This window comes from Stegostoma tigrinum, chromosome 13, assembly GCF_030684315.1.
Source record: "Stegostoma tigrinum isolate sSteTig4 chromosome 13, sSteTig4.hap1, whole genome shotgun sequence".
Lineage (NCBI taxonomy): Eukaryota > Metazoa > Chordata > Chondrichthyes > Orectolobiformes > Stegostomatidae > Stegostoma > Stegostoma tigrinum.
In genome coordinates, this window is record NC_081366.1 from 67,121,794 (window position 1) to 67,138,205 (window position 16,412).

Below are 16,412 nucleotides of genomic sequence, written 5' to 3' on the forward strand. Positions count from 1 at the left end.
AATGTTTTTCAAAAGGAAATTGAATATTTTCTTAGAAAGGAAACTTACAGACCTATGGGAAGAGAAGCAAGGGAATCCATTAAGAAGTAAGGACAAACACAATAAATTGAATGACCTCCTGTGCTGTATAAGTTAAATGGTCTTATGAACCAGGAATGGTAAATTCGTACTTGACCTGGATATAATCACACAAAAGGCTTGCCACAGTCTTGATTCTCAACTGTGTGGCAGTCAGCGTAAACAGCAGGGATATCATTCACCAGTTCCTCAACTGCTAGCAGACACCTCCTGGAGAAATGTAATATTCGTGAAATCTAGAGATGGCCTGCTGGAATTAAGCATTGTGTCATTCAGGTAGAATAATCTTTATGTGGTAACTCTTATTCATGGACCTCTTAGTGGTTTCTTTTTCCTCAGCTAATTTGTTTACTGATACATTTTTGAATGAATTAAGGGTCAATCCCATGGGATTGGAATCACATATATTTATATATCTGTAAACCTGCCAGGCCTTTGAATTGCTATGGCCTGGTGAGAAAGGGTCATCAGTCTCCTTAGTTTTTTTTTTCAACTGTAAAGTGCAAAAATCGAGGTTTTCTTCATCCATTTTAACAAAACACAAGCTTATTATCTGTTAAAACCAAGCACAATAGTCAAGACATGAAATCTAACATATGGCCTTCAGACACATGTGCAATCTGATTTATGCATGCACATATGCATACACATTAAAGAGGTTTGATCCAGAGTAAAAAGTTTAAAACAAAATTTGTTTCACATTCTTTTGAGTGTCCTGGACGTATAAAGTTTTAACCTGAGACCATGGTTGGTTAGTTGATTTCTGAGCCCCTCAACAGCAGAAAATGTTGCAGTTATAAATTCTCAACTCCAGCTGTCTTTTTACCAGTTGCTCTGTGAAAGCAGCTCCTTGATATATTTGCTTGCTTTGGTATTCTGTGTTTACAAGGGTTGTGCTTTTCTGCTTGTTGATTGATGTTTCATCTTTAAGGTGTGAACATTCTCAAATCAGTGTAAATCCAATTAGGAATCAAACCAGGGCTGTTGGGGATTTGATTGTGTAGTTTTGCTGCTTTTGGGAAAAAAATGTTGATTTCAACTTCGCTATTTCTTTTCCAATCCACATTGCTTTCATTAAACTGGACCAGTCTGTGTAGCTAGGTACTGCTAGTAGCCATTTTAATTCAGTAGTTTTGGGCCCAAAACAACATTTTAGTCTATGAAATTCCCCTTATTAAACTGGACATTGGAATTTGAAACTCAGTAATCTATATCTTATAGCAACATGACAGAATGGGTAGCGATAACTTTGGTACTGTAACATGCAGAATATTCCACACTATCAGTTTAGATGTTCTATTTTTACCCCCTCCATGCTTAGAGACACGTGACATTGATGAGGGAAGGTTTGGCTGGAGGGTTTAAGTTTGATGATATACTATCAGGGAATTGTCTTTTGTTTAGAAAATTAGTTCATTCATTTATAATAGGTACCAAATTCTGGTCAATATTATTTCAATGATCTGGGTGCAGTTTCTCCCACAAATCCTGGCAATGTCCTGATTTATTCATTTTATCCTAAGATATCCAGGACAAACACAATAAATTGAATGACATCCTGTGCTGTATAAGTAAATGGTTTTATGTACCAGGAATGGTAACTTCGTACTTGACTTGGATATAGTCACACAAAAGCCTTGCAACAGTCTTGATTCTCAACTGTGTGGCAGCCAGCATAAACAGCAGGGAGATCATTCTGACAGCTGGAATTGAGAATTTATAACTGCAGCATTTTCTGCTGTTGAGGGGCTCAGAAATCAACTAACCAGCCATGGTCTCAGGTTAAAACTTTATGCCTCCAGGACGCTCAAAAGAACATGAAACAAATTTTGTTTCAAACTTTTTGCTCTGGACCAAACCTTTTTAATGTGTGTGTGCATATGTGCATGCATAAATCATATTGCACATGTGTCTGAAGGCCATCTGCTAGATTTCATGTCTTTGCTATTGTGCTTGGTTTTAACAGGTAATAAACTTGTGTTTTGTTAAAATGGATGAAGAAAACCTCGATTTTAGCACGTTACAGTTGATCAAAAAAGATAATTACATTTTAATTAGAGAAAGTGACTGCTACATGCTAAAAAGAGATCTTTGTTGTAACCAACTAAGGAGACTGATGACCCTTTCTCATCTGGTCAAAGCAAATCAAAGGCCTGGCAGGCTTACAGATATGTTAATATGTGATTGCAATCCCATGGGATTGACCCTTAATTCATTCAAAAATGTATCAGTAAACAAGTTAGTTTTATCCAGGAACAACGTCACACTCTCACAATACAATTGCTAGAATGTGCTGTTTGGCACAATAATTTCTTGGGGTTTCCAAAAATTATTGAGATGCTTTTGAAAATAAATAAGAGCTAGGCAGGATGAATTCATTTCTAAGGTATGGAACAAAAGAATAATTGGAAATGCAATCCAAACATTGGGACAGCATGGTTGCGATATATTTAGCGCACCTTTTCATGTGATGGGAAAACAATGAAGCTTTGAGCCAATATGTCACTCTCCTGCCCCCTCAGACGACAACTGAGATTTAATCTTACTGGAGGGCATTACTTGATTAATGACATATCCCAGTTACCACTTGACTTGAAGGGCTTGATCTATTATCTCATCTATTTTTGGTTCGACATAGCCTTTGGCTATTTTTGGATGATAGCTTTAAAATTTTGTGGCAGATTCCCACTTGAAACCCCTGCTTTCCATCATTTTTCCTCTAACCGCATTAGTATATCCTTCCTTTTCTTCCACCTTTACCTGGCATTCCACTTAAATGATTCTGTACTGTTTGCTTTAGTCACTCTAAATAGTAGCCATTGCTAAATTGTAATTTGTTTTTGGGTGAAGACTTTTCTCCTGAATTTGGTATTGGATTAACTTGTGACAAACCCCTTTGTATTGTGGTTAGATAACGAAGTGTGAAGCTGGATGAATACAGCAGGCCAAGCAGCATTTTAGGAGCACAAAAGCTGACATTTTGGGCCTAGACCCTTCTTCAGAGAGCTCCTAAGATGCTGCTTGGCCTGCTACGTTCATCCAGCTTCACACTTTGTTATCTTGAATTCTCCAGCATCTGCAGTTCCCATTACCTTTGTATTGTGGCACTTGATTAGGGCACTCCCATGTGGAAATATTTTCTCTGGGTCTATCCTATCAAACTCTCATAATCTTAAAGACTTCTATTAGTGCACTTCACAGTATTCTTTTATCTATTGAAAGATCCCCAGCCTGTTTACCAAATCCTTAATTTTTTAAGACCAGTGTTTTGCTAGTTGAGGTGCTGATGTTTGTTTTGGGCATGAGCCCAAAGTTAACTCTGGATTGTTTTTAACTGCTCTGTGGCCTCATGTTTTCCACCCTCCATAAATATGAACTTATCCAAACTCTGGTGTTCACATCCTAAGTCAGATTAAGTCCTCTTCATCTGTCTGACCTGTGTTCATTGACCATTTTTGGCTTTTGGTATGGGATTACTTTAACTTTAAATTTCTCATTCTTAATTCAGGATCCTAACCATAAACAATGACTCCAGATATGGGAATACACTAGTAAGCCGTATTTAAGGAAACATAATAAAAACTGAAAGAACTGCAAATGCTGTCAATCAGAAACATAAACAGAAATTGCTGGAGAAGCTCAGCAGGTCTGGCAGCATCCGTGAAGAGAAATCAAAATTAATATGTCGGGTCAGATCAGTTCTGAGGAAGGGTCATCGGACCCAACACGTTATCTCTGATTGTGATCAGAGATAATAGGAACTGCAGATGCTGGAGAATCCAAGCAACTCTATTCCGCTTGGGAAGCCTGCAGCCCAATGTTATCAATGTGGACTTCACCAGCTTCAAAATCTCCCCTTCCCCCCACTGCATCCCAAAACCAGCCCAGCTCGTCCCCTCCGCCCCCCTCCACTGCATCCCAAAACCAGCCCAGCTTGTCCCCACCTCCCTAACCTGTTCTTCCTCTCACCTATCCCCTCCTCCCACCTCAAGCCGCACCTCCATTTCCTACCTACTAACCTCATCCCGCCTTCTTGACCTGTCCGTCTTCCCTCCCTACCTCCCCATCTATACTCTCCTCTCCACCTATCTTCTTTTCTCTCCATCTTCGGTCCGCCTCCTCCTCTCTCCCTATTCATTCCAGAACCCTCTCCCCATCCCCCTCTCTGATGAAGGGTCGAGGTCCGAAACGTCAGTTTTTGTGCTCCTGAGATGCTGCTTGGCCAGCTTCACACTTTGTCTTACGTTAACTCTGATTTCTCTTCTCAGTTGCTGCCAGACCTGTTGAGCTTCTCCAGCAATTTCTGTTTTTATTTAAGGAATACATCTTTGGGACATAGACTGAAAATTGATTTTGTAGAAACAAAATATAGAAGGCTTATTCTCAATTTCTCTTGCCTCCTCAACTGCAGGGAAGCTAGCACTTAGTGAAAAAGCAAATTGGAGAATCCATTTACTCGGGGATTCTGCAAATTTTGCTGATGCTCCAGGATGTGAGACATCAACAAAATGACGTTAGTCTTGAGTTCAACTTTCTCAACTCAAAAGATTCGAAAAAGTTTTAATGGCCTGTTCTTTATTTTTACTTTGTACATGCCATTCTTCCCTTTTTTGAACTTATACCTATATTTCTATATTTCATGTCACATTTTGTGATTTTATTTGGGGTTTGTCATAATAAAATCCATCTTTCCTTTATTCAAGAAACCCCTTATAATGAGCTGCTTGATTTTGACTGGTATTAATTTAATTGATACAGGTGCATGCTGAAAGGAAAATATTTGATTGAAATGTTTAGAAAATATTGACTCACGCAGACACTTGAAAAGAAGAGAGCTGATTTACCCTCCTCACCTAGTTGTAACAAGTCCAGCAGCACTCCCATTGGTGACTGCGCCTTCCACTGGCTCAGCTTTGGAATTCTATCCTTAAACCTTTCTCTCTTCTTTTTTCTCTTCCCTTTCTCTGTCCTGTCCCACTTATGTTCATCTCTTCTTTTCCTCTTCTCTTTTTGTGCACTCTCTTTCCTCTCCTCTAAGAGTCTTTCATTTCTGGTCACCTATTTCACTTACCCTTCTATTTCTTTTCTCTCTCTCTCTCTCTTCTTACTCTCATCTATTTCTCCTCTTCTTCTTATTTCTTCTCTCTCCCTTTGTGTACTCTCTCCCCTCTCCTCGTAAGAGTCTTCTTGAAACCTACCAGCCCTTTTGTCACTGTCCTAACATCATCTCATTTAGCTCAGTGTCAAATTTTGGCTGCCATTGCCCCTGCGATATAACTTGGGACATTTGATTACATTGACAATACTATTTAGACACAAGTGGATGTTTGCTTTAAATCTCCTGACACTTTCTCTGCAGCGGGTGTTTCCGTATGTCTCCGCAATGGTCAACAATGGAACGCTTCCCTATGACCACAGCAAAGATGGTCGCAGCTCTGAGCTTTCCGGATGCCCTGCAGAACTCCGGAATGTAGATCACGACACGTATTTGGCAATTCGCTACTCTAGGGGCAGGTTAACGGTAAGTGACAGACTGCAGAACTGAGAATTTTACTGCAAATAAGGTGATTGCCCCTGCACTGTACAATAATGCAATACAGTATGAGGCCATTTGGCCCCATGCCATGCTAGGTTTTTGAAAGAGCTATCCAATCCCAGTCCCTCACCCCACTGCCCACAAATTTCTCATTTACAACTATATATCCAGTGCATTTCTGAAAATTATCAGATTTTCTCTCCTTAACCTTTCAGTGCATCCCATACATAACTCTCTGCATTAAGATAAAAGTTCTTCTGATGATCTCATTCTCCTGTTGTCAATTATTTAAAATTTGTGAACGATGGTGAAAGCAGTCTCTCCCGATTTGCTGCATTGAAATCCTTCATTTTGAGCAACTTTTTAAATTTCCCCTTAACCATCTCTGCTTTACGGAGAACGGTCTGAACTGTAATCTCTCCATGTAACTAAGGTTCCTCATCCCAGCTATCATTCCAGTAAATCTCTTCGTATTCTCTTTGTAAATTAATTTTCAGAGTCCATTCCTCGATCGCTGCTAACACCATTCACTCCCACCCCACAATTTCCAAGCAATTGTAAAAGGTGTACCACTTGCCCACTCACCACCTCCCTTCTCATTGTCCATGGCCCCAAACACACCTTTCAGGTGAAGCAAAGTTTTACTTGTACTTCTTTCAGCTGTCTTCATACAACAATTGAATGCAATGTGATTTCCTTTGCATTAACCAAACAAAGATTGAGTGACTGTTTTGCAGAACACATCCATTCTGTCCGTAGGAATGATATATTGGTTGCTTTGCCATTTCAATAAATCGCCTTGCTCCCATGCTAACACTTCCATTCTGGGCTTGTTACAGTGTTCCAGTAAAGCTCAACAGAAGCTTGGAGGAACAATACCTCATTTTCCACTTTGGTACTTTGCAGCCTCTAGGACCCAATATTGAGGTCCATAGCTGCGTATGACTCCCGTTCTCCATTTCTCTTACATCCCTAATGCTAACTCTGTTTCTCTTTCTCTCTACAGATGTTGCCAGATCTGAGTTCCTTCAGCACTTCTTGTTTTTGTTTCAGATCTTCCAGTATTCGCAGTATTTTGCTTTGGATTGAGTTGTTTAGTGCATTTGGATCCCAGGCTCCTGTTTGTGCCAAGAGTTAACTCACTACCTCCTAGAATCAATACTCAAACAAACTGAGTCATCCTGACGGAAGATTCTTTGGCAAAATCTCTAGTACTTTCTTCAAATGACTGTTGCTATGAGTCTAGTCAGATGATCTCTGCAGGATATTTGATATTTGGGGCAAGGAGAGCAAAGAAAAAACTAGCATTATAGATCTAGATATTGCTCATATCCAGCAGGTGTGTGTTTATTCCCAAGCGAGGATCACTGGATAGTACAAGCAAATGAAAATTGTAAACTGTCTCTTCATCCCCTATTGCCAATTCCAAAGATGATCAACTGACCCAAATGACAAAAAGTTCTCTTTTAGTTGTGAGTAGTTGAGATCATTTGATAAAGATTGTGCATTTAAACTGAATGAGAAATTTGTCCCAGAAAGAAGTTTTCACCTTGCATCATACCTACAAACTCAGCTGAGGTGACATCTGAATATTCTATTCAAAACAGTGGGAGTGAATTTGATTGGGTTTGAGGGGAGTGCTGGGCAGACAGTGATCTTTTGAATTTGTTTTCTGAGGAGTGTCTCCTTCCTTCCTTCCTGCTCTGTGGCGCTTCCCTTGTAATCTTTTGAGATTGGCAGTTTGTGTTGTGAGAAACTGCTGCTGGCATTGTGACATTTGGCACCAGTTCACTGACATTGGGCTGAGTAAACTCTGCTCCTGGTACCAAATACTTACTCTCTGACCAGCAGCTGTGTAAACCTTGTCCCAAGGTTTAATTTTGGTAGTTTAGTACTGCAATGGTAATTGTCTTGATTTGTTTCTCCTCCCCTCTCCTTGGTTTCTTGCTAACCATATGCTTCTCTTCGTCCTTTTACACTCAACTGTAGATTTGCTAGATTATGCCGTACAATGTAAAGGCGCAGTGGTGCAGTCAACAGAATTGGCTCCTCCCCCTCATGCTCACCATGAATGGGTGACTTCCAAACTAATAACTCCTTCTCTGGATCCACCTGTGTACACTTCCTGGCCACAAAGTCCCTTGGTGCCCCTCCTACAGCATGCAGCTGCTGCAAAGGAAAACCACAAGATTGAGAGAAGACTCGCAGGGGATGCAGGAAATAAATGTTGAGTTTCCTCTTAGCAAGACAGCAGAGCTGGCTCAGTGGTGAAAAGCCTTTGTGACTCTTTTAATGCTTGTTGTGGGCTGTATTGTGTGGCGAAAGCTCCTTAAAAATTTCTGTCCATTTATCCCACATCTGTAAAATTTAGGGTCTGTAATCCTGTCAGCTTAGCAATTGCTTTCAATATATGAAAAATGAGTATCAAGCTCCCACAAGTAGCATTTCCCTAATGGCTAGATAACCTGTTTCATAGATTTAATTGAGGTATAGATATTAATCAAGACACTGGAAAACAATCCTGTGCTGTGGAATCTGTCATCCATTGGAAAGGCAAGCAAGGGCTGACTGTAAACCTTAATCAAAGATGGCATCTCCTACAATACAGTGCATCATCATGAAATGGAGCATTTGCTTAGATTACACACTTGGGTTTTTGGAGTGGGGCATGAGCATACTTGGACTTGAGGGAAGATTGTGCTCCCACTGAGTTAAGGCTGACAGAGTAGATTCTACATGAATGCATGAAGCAACATGCCCAGTGTGAAGCAAAGGTGCTAGCTTGTGTATTGTATTAAGCACTGTAGTGTATTAAGCCATATAAAATAGACTGTTTCCATTTGGATTGAGATTCAGTCTGTGCTCCAGGGGCTGAATGTCACATTCTGGTTCAGAATTCTAACTTGTAGGGTTAGTCAACTGTAGTTAGGAATGGACACGACAATTAACCACCGTGTCCTAGATTTAGCAAATGGAGAAACGGTTAATCAGGCTTTTCCACCCAACCTGAGCACCATTAGTAATACCTGCTGGAATGTATTTACATTGCAAAGGACAGTACCCAGCGTGATTGAAATACTCTTCTATAGTTGTTGCTTTCAGTACATTGATGTACAAGACGATTCAGCCCATTGAGCCAGTTGTGCTGTTCTGCTAAGACAGTAAATCCAACTGTTTATTTCTTGCATCCTGTGTGTGTCTTCCCTCAGAATCTTGGGACTTCCCTTTGCATCAGCTTTATCCTGTAGAAGGAGCATCCAGAAACTTTGTGGCTAGGACCTGTGCCCAAGTGGAGAAGGAGTTGTTGGTTTGGCAGCCACCCAAATATAATGAGCACAGCAGGAGGAGCCAGTTCTTTTGACTGCACTACTGTGCCTTTATGCTTTATGGCAGAACACAGCAACTCTCCGGAAGTTGTGTGTAAAAGGAGCCTGAGGAGAAGGTGGTTAGCCTTGAAATAAAGTAAAAGATGTAAAGTGTCTGTGGAGCCTGTGGTACTAAGTTAAAAACTCAACTGTAATTAACATTCTGTTCTTGTATTATGGAGGATTATAGTTGAAATTTCATCGGTAATATCTATTTGTTGCTTGTTTTGTCAGGTGATGACAGATGTTGAAGACAAGAATGAGTGGAAAGAGTGCATCGATATCAGTGGGGTCAGACTGCCCACTGGTTATTTCTTTGGTGCATCTGCAGCCACGGGAGATCTGTCAGGTAGGACAGAACATCCCTGATTTTCTAACCTTGCTGCCCCGTGCTTTGCTTGCTCAGTTTCACTTTCACCTCCAAGTCAGTAAACTGTGGGTTCAAATCCCCCTCCGGGGACTTGAACGTCAGATCCCCCTCCGGGGACTTGAACGTCAGATCTTGCCTCGTAATCCAGCCCAGTATTGAGGAAGCTTAGCTTTGTTGGAGGTGCCATTTCTCAGTAAGATATTAAACGGAGGCCCTGTTGCCCTCTCAGGGAGATGCAAAAAATCTCATGGGACTATTTTGAAGACAAGCAGGACAGTTTATCCAGTGAAGACCCATATTTATCTCTTAAGCAATAGATTCCCTGGCCATTTATCTCACCAGGGGTGTTTACTGTATACAGATTGACTGACATATTTTCTACAACAGTGATTACATCTCAAAAATACTAAATTGGGCTAAAAGAATAATATAATTTATATGAATTGTTACTGTTAACTCCATCCCAACTTACTTCCTCACTGCCTTCACTTACCACTCTTTCTCTCTGCCCCACTTTCTGTGCTCCCTCCATCTCTCTTGTTGCCCTTGTCCTGCCTGCTCCTGCTGTGTTCCAGCCTATGAAGCCCCTCATTCCATTTGTTCCAATTTCTCTTGCTCTTCTCCTCACTTCGTCCTTTTACCTGTGCTGCATGTTCCTTGTCCAGTTAATTCAGACCTCCTTACACTCAGAAGATTGAGCAGGTAGTTTGAACCAATTTTGTGTTGAACTGTTTATTCCCTTTCAGACAACCATGATGTCATCTCCATGAAACTTTACCAGCTGACAGTGGAACACTCACCAGAGGATGAAAACGTTGACTGGACAAAAATTGAGCCCAGCGTCAGCTTCTTGAAATCTCCTAAAGGTTTGCTTTGCTAGTTTTCTTTTTTTCAAGAGAACGGGGTAGAGAGGCAAAGATAACAGGGTGAAAGGAGAACTGGCTTCTGCTACTTTTACAGTATATAATCAGGTCATAGGTTATCTTAACTGGCTTCCCCTGTATACGTCCTTATGTTGCTTTAACAAATTAGCTAGTCAGTTGGATACCTTTGCAGTTGCCACCAGACTTAAAGTTGCTGCCACAGAAAGAAAATTCTTATGATAATGAACCAAGGGTTTCCCTCCGGTCCTGTTAAATTTAATGCAGACCCCTCTGAAGTTGAAAAGTTGATAGTGTATGGTATTTGGACACCAGAAACTGAGAAGTAACAGGAGAGGTAAATCAAAAATACCCAAGTACATGATTATATATGTGCATTTCCTAGATTTTTAAACGGATGGGAATTTCTTTAAAGAAAGCTGATAGAATGGAAAGCAAAACAGACAAAACCTGAATCAAAAGATGAGAGGGGAGTAGCTCAAATGGAGGACAAAGTAAAATGAGCAGAGTCACCAAACAAACAGCTGAATATATGAATGCCAGAAGTATTGAGAATATAAGTGGCAAACCATGGTTCAAAGGTGAGTTGGACAGTGGTATTGCTAAAACTTTTACAAAAACATGGTTGAGGCTGGAGTAGGATCAAGAGATGAACATTTCTCATTCTTAAGGAAGAAGTAGTTGGGAAACCATCATCAGCTGCCAGTCACCACAGCTCTTGCCACTCATAGTTTGGAGACACATTTGGTATTGACTTCTGTCTCTCATTTGCTGACTGACTGATCGTCTGGAATTTGTGGCACCATAATGAAGGATTAGCTTCTCCATGTGTTGATGGATATTCCTTTCATCCACTCCCTCCAGCCACTCCTTCCCTTACACTTTGGAATTGGCTCCTACTGACTGATCAGGCATTATCCAGTCACAAATAGCATTGTCTGCTGCTTAACAGGCTTAGCACCTGACCAAGGTGGAAATTTTAAAGTTGGCACTTGGATATTTGCAAAATGTCACTAGTTTCCTTTGACTACCCTCAGTTGTTCATCTCCTGCGCTCTAAAGTGAAACAGAATGATATTGAAGTACAACGTTGAGTCCTGCTTTCTCGATAATCGATAATCATACATTTTATCTCCTCATCATACCTTATGTGGTTTGTTTCATTTATAGCTGAACTGAGATCACATTCCTGCTGAGGAAATGATCTATTTCCACCCTTTTTTTAAGATGTTAAGAGTCACCTGGGAGAATTAAGTCATGTCTGAGCATTGAAATATGAATTATTGAAGATAAATGACATGCTGTTGTCCTCAAACTTTTTGACTTGGCTGCAGTGTTACACAATCGACTCACCATATTATTCCATTTTCCAGCTGGGTGGGACTGTCCTCTAATCCCAGAGGGCCTACTTCAGTTATTCCTCTTCCTGCAACATTACCTTTAGTCTTCCAACAATGTATCATAGGTCGATTCCTAATGCTCATTCAGTGCTGTCCCGCGGTGACATTGTTTGAGAGTGTCATGTGGGATTTGACATGTACACTTGAACACAGAGCTCTACCTCATCACCACCTTTCTCAATACCTTTACTGCCTGATTTATGCTGATTGATATCCTGGATGTACAGAAATTTTCTCCTGTGTAATATTGTGGGGATCAAAGTCGACACCACTGGCTCTACCTTGCTTTCCATTTACTGTTTGAAGCTGATATAAGCTTTGCAACCTGGAGATTTGAATTGACCTCAAGAATAACTTGCAATGAACATGAAGTTAAAATGCCAGGTCAGGCATGAAGAGACCTTAAATCCGCTGGCTCAATTCCTCGTCATCTGCTGAGATCCTTATCCATGTCTTTGCTGTCTCCAAACTGAATTGTACTAATGTTGCCTTGCCAGCTTTCTATCTTTACATCTCTTACAAAATTACTGCTCTCACCCTAATTTGCACCAAGTCCTGTTCACCCTGCAGCTCTGCCCATTGGCCTACATTGGCTTTCCATCAAACAACATTTCTGATTTAAAATTCTTATACTTATGTTGAAATCTCTCCATGCCCATCCATAGCTATGTATTATCCCACAGCCCTCTGACATATCTGCATCCATCCAGTTTGGCCTCTTGCTTATTCCCGTCACTGCAGTCATGCCATCAGCTGGCCAGATCCTGATTCTCCCTAATATCTCCCGTGTCCTCCTTTGACACTCTCCTAATGGCTTACTCCTTAGAACAAGATTTTGGTCAGCTTTAGTTGCTCCTCGGAAGCACCTTGTGATATGTTACTCTACTAAAAGGTGATATCTAAATAAGATTGTTATACAGAAATCACAAAATGCTGTCAATGTGTCCATGGATTGGTCAGCTTAACATCTGGAAAAGAAAGTAACTGATTTCAAGAGGACACAGCAGGTAAAATTCAGGGCAGTGATGTGTGTGAAGTGGTACATTTTGGCAGGAAATTTGAGAGATGTTACAACCCAAAGCACTCAATTTTAAAGGGAGTGCAAGAACAGAAGCACCTAAGATATTTGTGTACCGATCGTCATTAGCGTCAAAAGAACAAAAGTAATACAGCCTGTTGAGCCTGCACCACCATTCAGTGTGATCGTGGCTGATCTTCGATTTCAAATCCACTTTCCCACCTGCTCCCCATTTCACTTGATTCCCTGAGACAACAAAAATCTGTCTACCCCAGCCTTAAACATATTCAATGATGGAGCATCTACCATTTTCTGAAGTAAAGAAATTTCAAAGACTTTCAACTCTGAGTGAAATTTCTCTTCATCTCAGTCCTAAATGCTCAACCCTAAATCCTAAGACTGTGTTTCATGATCTAAATTCCTCAGGCAGGGTAAGAATTTTGAAGCATCGACCAGTAAAGCCCCTTTGGAATCTCATAGGTCTCAATGAGATCACTGCTCATTTTTCTAAACTCTGGACAATATAGACTCAACTTATTCAGTTTGTCATTAAAGGGCTACCCTTTCATCCCAGGGATCAGTCTAGTGAATTTTAACTGTTATATGGAGACCAAAACTATACACGGTATTTCAGAAGTGGTTTGACCAAAGCCTTGTTCACTTATTGTGTGAGATCTTCATTCTAGTATTCCAATTCTGTAGCAATAAAGGCCCACATGCCATGTCTTTCCTGTCAGGACAGGCTAATGAGTATATAGGAATCTTGGGCTTTATGAATAGAGGCATAGAGTAAAAGAGATAACAAGGTGTAGAGCTGGATGAACACAGCAAGCCAAGGAGCAGGAAAGCTGATGTTTCAGGCCTAGATCTTCCTTCAGAAAGGGTAGAGTAAAATGCTGGCTTGCCGCAGCTGGACGGTTGAATTAAATTCTGGTCACTACACTTTAGGAAGGATGTGAAGACATTGGGGAAGGTACATAAGAGGATTACGAAAATGATTCCATGTGTATGACATGGTATGAACAGACTGGAGAAGTTGGTTGTTTTCCTTGAAGCAGGGAAGACTAGTCCAGATTTTATGGAAGAGCTTAAATTGCAGAGGATTAGGTAGAGTAAATGAAGAGATTTAAGCTGATTGTGAAAGGAACAGTGTGAGGAAAATCTTTTTATTCAGTGAATAATTGAAATTTCAAAAACATTGATAAGCTGTTGGTTCAAAAGTAGCTTTCTGAATAGAAGGAATAAATATTCCAAATCGTAAAACTGGAAGATTTGTCAGAGTAGCTGAAGAGTGGGACTTAAACAGCGGCAGCACAGACTTAATGCACTTTGGACCTCCCTGGGTACCAGTCCATGGTTCAGTGATAGCTTATATTTTATCTTGAGATCCTTCATCAGAATGTAGGACTTCACCCAGAGAGTTAACTATTATTTATTTTTCGAATGTTGACTGGGTACGTTTATGTTCTCAACCATCACTAAGATCATTGCCTGCTCCTCCTGCATCTTGTTGAGGCTCATCCATTCAAAATACAGAAAACGGGTAACCTGTTCCACCACTACAATATCTCCTCCTTCCGCAATGTGTCCATTATTGTCTGATCAGACCTCTGTGAACATACTTCTGCCTTGAAAGGTATAGCTAAAATCTTTTTGCCTTTCCTTTGTCTCGCAGACAACATCGACGATCCAACGGGAAATTTTCGGAGCGGGCCAATGACAGGCTGGAAGATCTTCCTGCTCCTCCTTTGCGCATTGCTTGGGATCGTTGTGTGTGGTATGGTGGGCGCTGTGGTCTTCCAGAAACGCCAAGAGCGCAATAAGCGGTTTTACTGAGTGGAAACTGTCCAATCAGGCCTTTACAATGTGAAGCTTTCTTTTTCTACAAGATGGTTTGTACAACATGAGGTGTTTATATCCGGATGGGAGAACAGAGATCACAACTATTTTCATATATTTCTATGAGATGATCTGGGGGCTGGTGATGACGATGAATAGAGAGGGGAGTGAGTGGATATCACACAGCTACCTGCCCCTGTCACTTGGTACCACACAGGGGCCATGCTTCCTTTTTTTAAACCGACATATTTGTTGAAAATGCATATGAATTTGTTATTTTGAAACTGTTCTTTTTACTAAAGATTTCGAACCTGTTTGAATTGGATCTTCTATCTACGGAAACCTTTCAGTTTGCAAATGCCACAGGCTTCAGTGTGATTTAGTAGTTTGAGCCACACTGCAAGCATATGCAGTTTTCATTCATATTGTGTGGTTGGATGTTTCAATGGCACCATGTTTCTCTCTAAGCGTTTATTGTTCACATTCTTTCTCAGTCTGCCTCTTTCTCTCTGCTGTCTATGTAAGTTTCTCTTTCTCTGCCTATAAACTGCACCTAGTCTTTGGAGGACAGCTAATGCAGTTTGTTCGACTTGTTTTTAACCTTTGCTTAAATTCATTCTACATCTCGCTTCAGTTAACTTTATTTGCCTATTGAAAGCAGGATGCCTCTTGTTTTGTGACAGCACTTGTGAACCACGTGTGTCATTCTGCAGGATGCTAAATGCGTGGGCCTGAGACTGTGGTTTTAGATGCTGCAGCAGTTTTTTTTTCCTGATTTTGATACTCTTGTGAGCACATTTGCTGGCATAGTTGAGAGAGATATGCATGCGGCTGCAGCATAGTTCTTGAATATATCCTATTTTTTCTTTCTTCTCACTCTCTCCCTTTTTCTCTATCTCCTTTGTTTTTTTTGCTCGGTCTCAATCCCCCCCACCCCACCCCACCCCACCACTTCCCCTCTGATTTATTTTGGTCAATGATTCTCTAAATAAAAAGCTGGAGGATTAAAGTTTTGTCTGTTGTTCTGTCCAGCATTCCCCTTTATTGCTGTCTTCTAATTGAAGCTCATCATATCAGCTCCTAAACTTGCCTTGCCCAGGACCTCAAAACTGTAGAACTTCTCTCTTCCTGCCATCATCCAAATGATTGCTAGGCTTTAAAACCTAAGCTGGCATCACTTAACCACCGCTTCCTGATTTACCTCATCTCTTTTTAGCCTCAGTGTGAGGCTGTGCACTATGGGCCTTGGTCTATCTCCTCAGTTCCAAAAGAAAATGTGGAGCCTAATTCATCACAAAACTACATTCAAAGGATATAAAATGATACTCTTTTATGGATCTATACACGCTGCTTTATTTGTTTGTTAACAGCCATCAGTGACTGGGTCAGCTTTTAAAGAACTATTAAGTGTTCTTAATTTGCACTATTCTATGGCCTCTACATTTAAGCCGATGGCTCCTTCAGTGGTAGGTGGTTCACAATTGTTTTTCCTAATTGGACTGTGGATAGAAGGTTCTAGAGAATGGGATCTGAAAATGTTTACCATCATTGGGGGAGGACACAAGTTGTATTCATGTGACATAATTACAATAATGTAAACTGAAATGTAAGGAACAACTTTGTGTGGGTACTGATAGAAATAAACAGCGATAACAGCCTTTTGTCTGGTGCTTTTCATGTTTCCTCCTTTTCATCACAAAGCTACATCCCAAATGTATAAACTGATCTTTTGAGAGCATGAAGGATGGAAGAGATCAGGAGGCATGAGGCACTTGTCTGTTATCCTAACCCTTCAAATGAAACTTACATGCTAAATGGGTACACAGCCAGGGTTCCTGTTCCCGATTGCTGTGTACCAGTTCTGGTGAGCAAATCCATGGTCCTGGAGGCTAAGATTCCTCCAAACTTAGTCCGATGGCACTTGCT

General features: G+C 40.7%; 1 protein-coding gene across 1 annotated transcript in view; it reads left to right on the forward strand.

The window, feature by feature from the left end:
• lman2 (lectin, mannose-binding 2) overlaps window positions 1–16,144 on the forward strand; it is a 44,318-nt gene extending 28,174 nt beyond the window's left edge. The window contains exons 5-8 of the mRNA XM_048543862.2: window positions 5,438–5,599; window positions 9,214–9,328; window positions 10,096–10,215; window positions 14,323–16,144. Of these exons, the coding sequence (XP_048399819.1) occupies window positions 5,438–5,599; window positions 9,214–9,328; window positions 10,096–10,215; window positions 14,323–14,483 (558 nt within the window). The 3' untranslated portion in view covers window positions 14,484–16,144. The remainder of the gene's footprint in view (window positions 1–5,437; window positions 5,600–9,213; window positions 9,329–10,095; window positions 10,216–14,322) is intronic.
• Window positions 16,145–16,412: the final 268 nt, after the last annotated feature.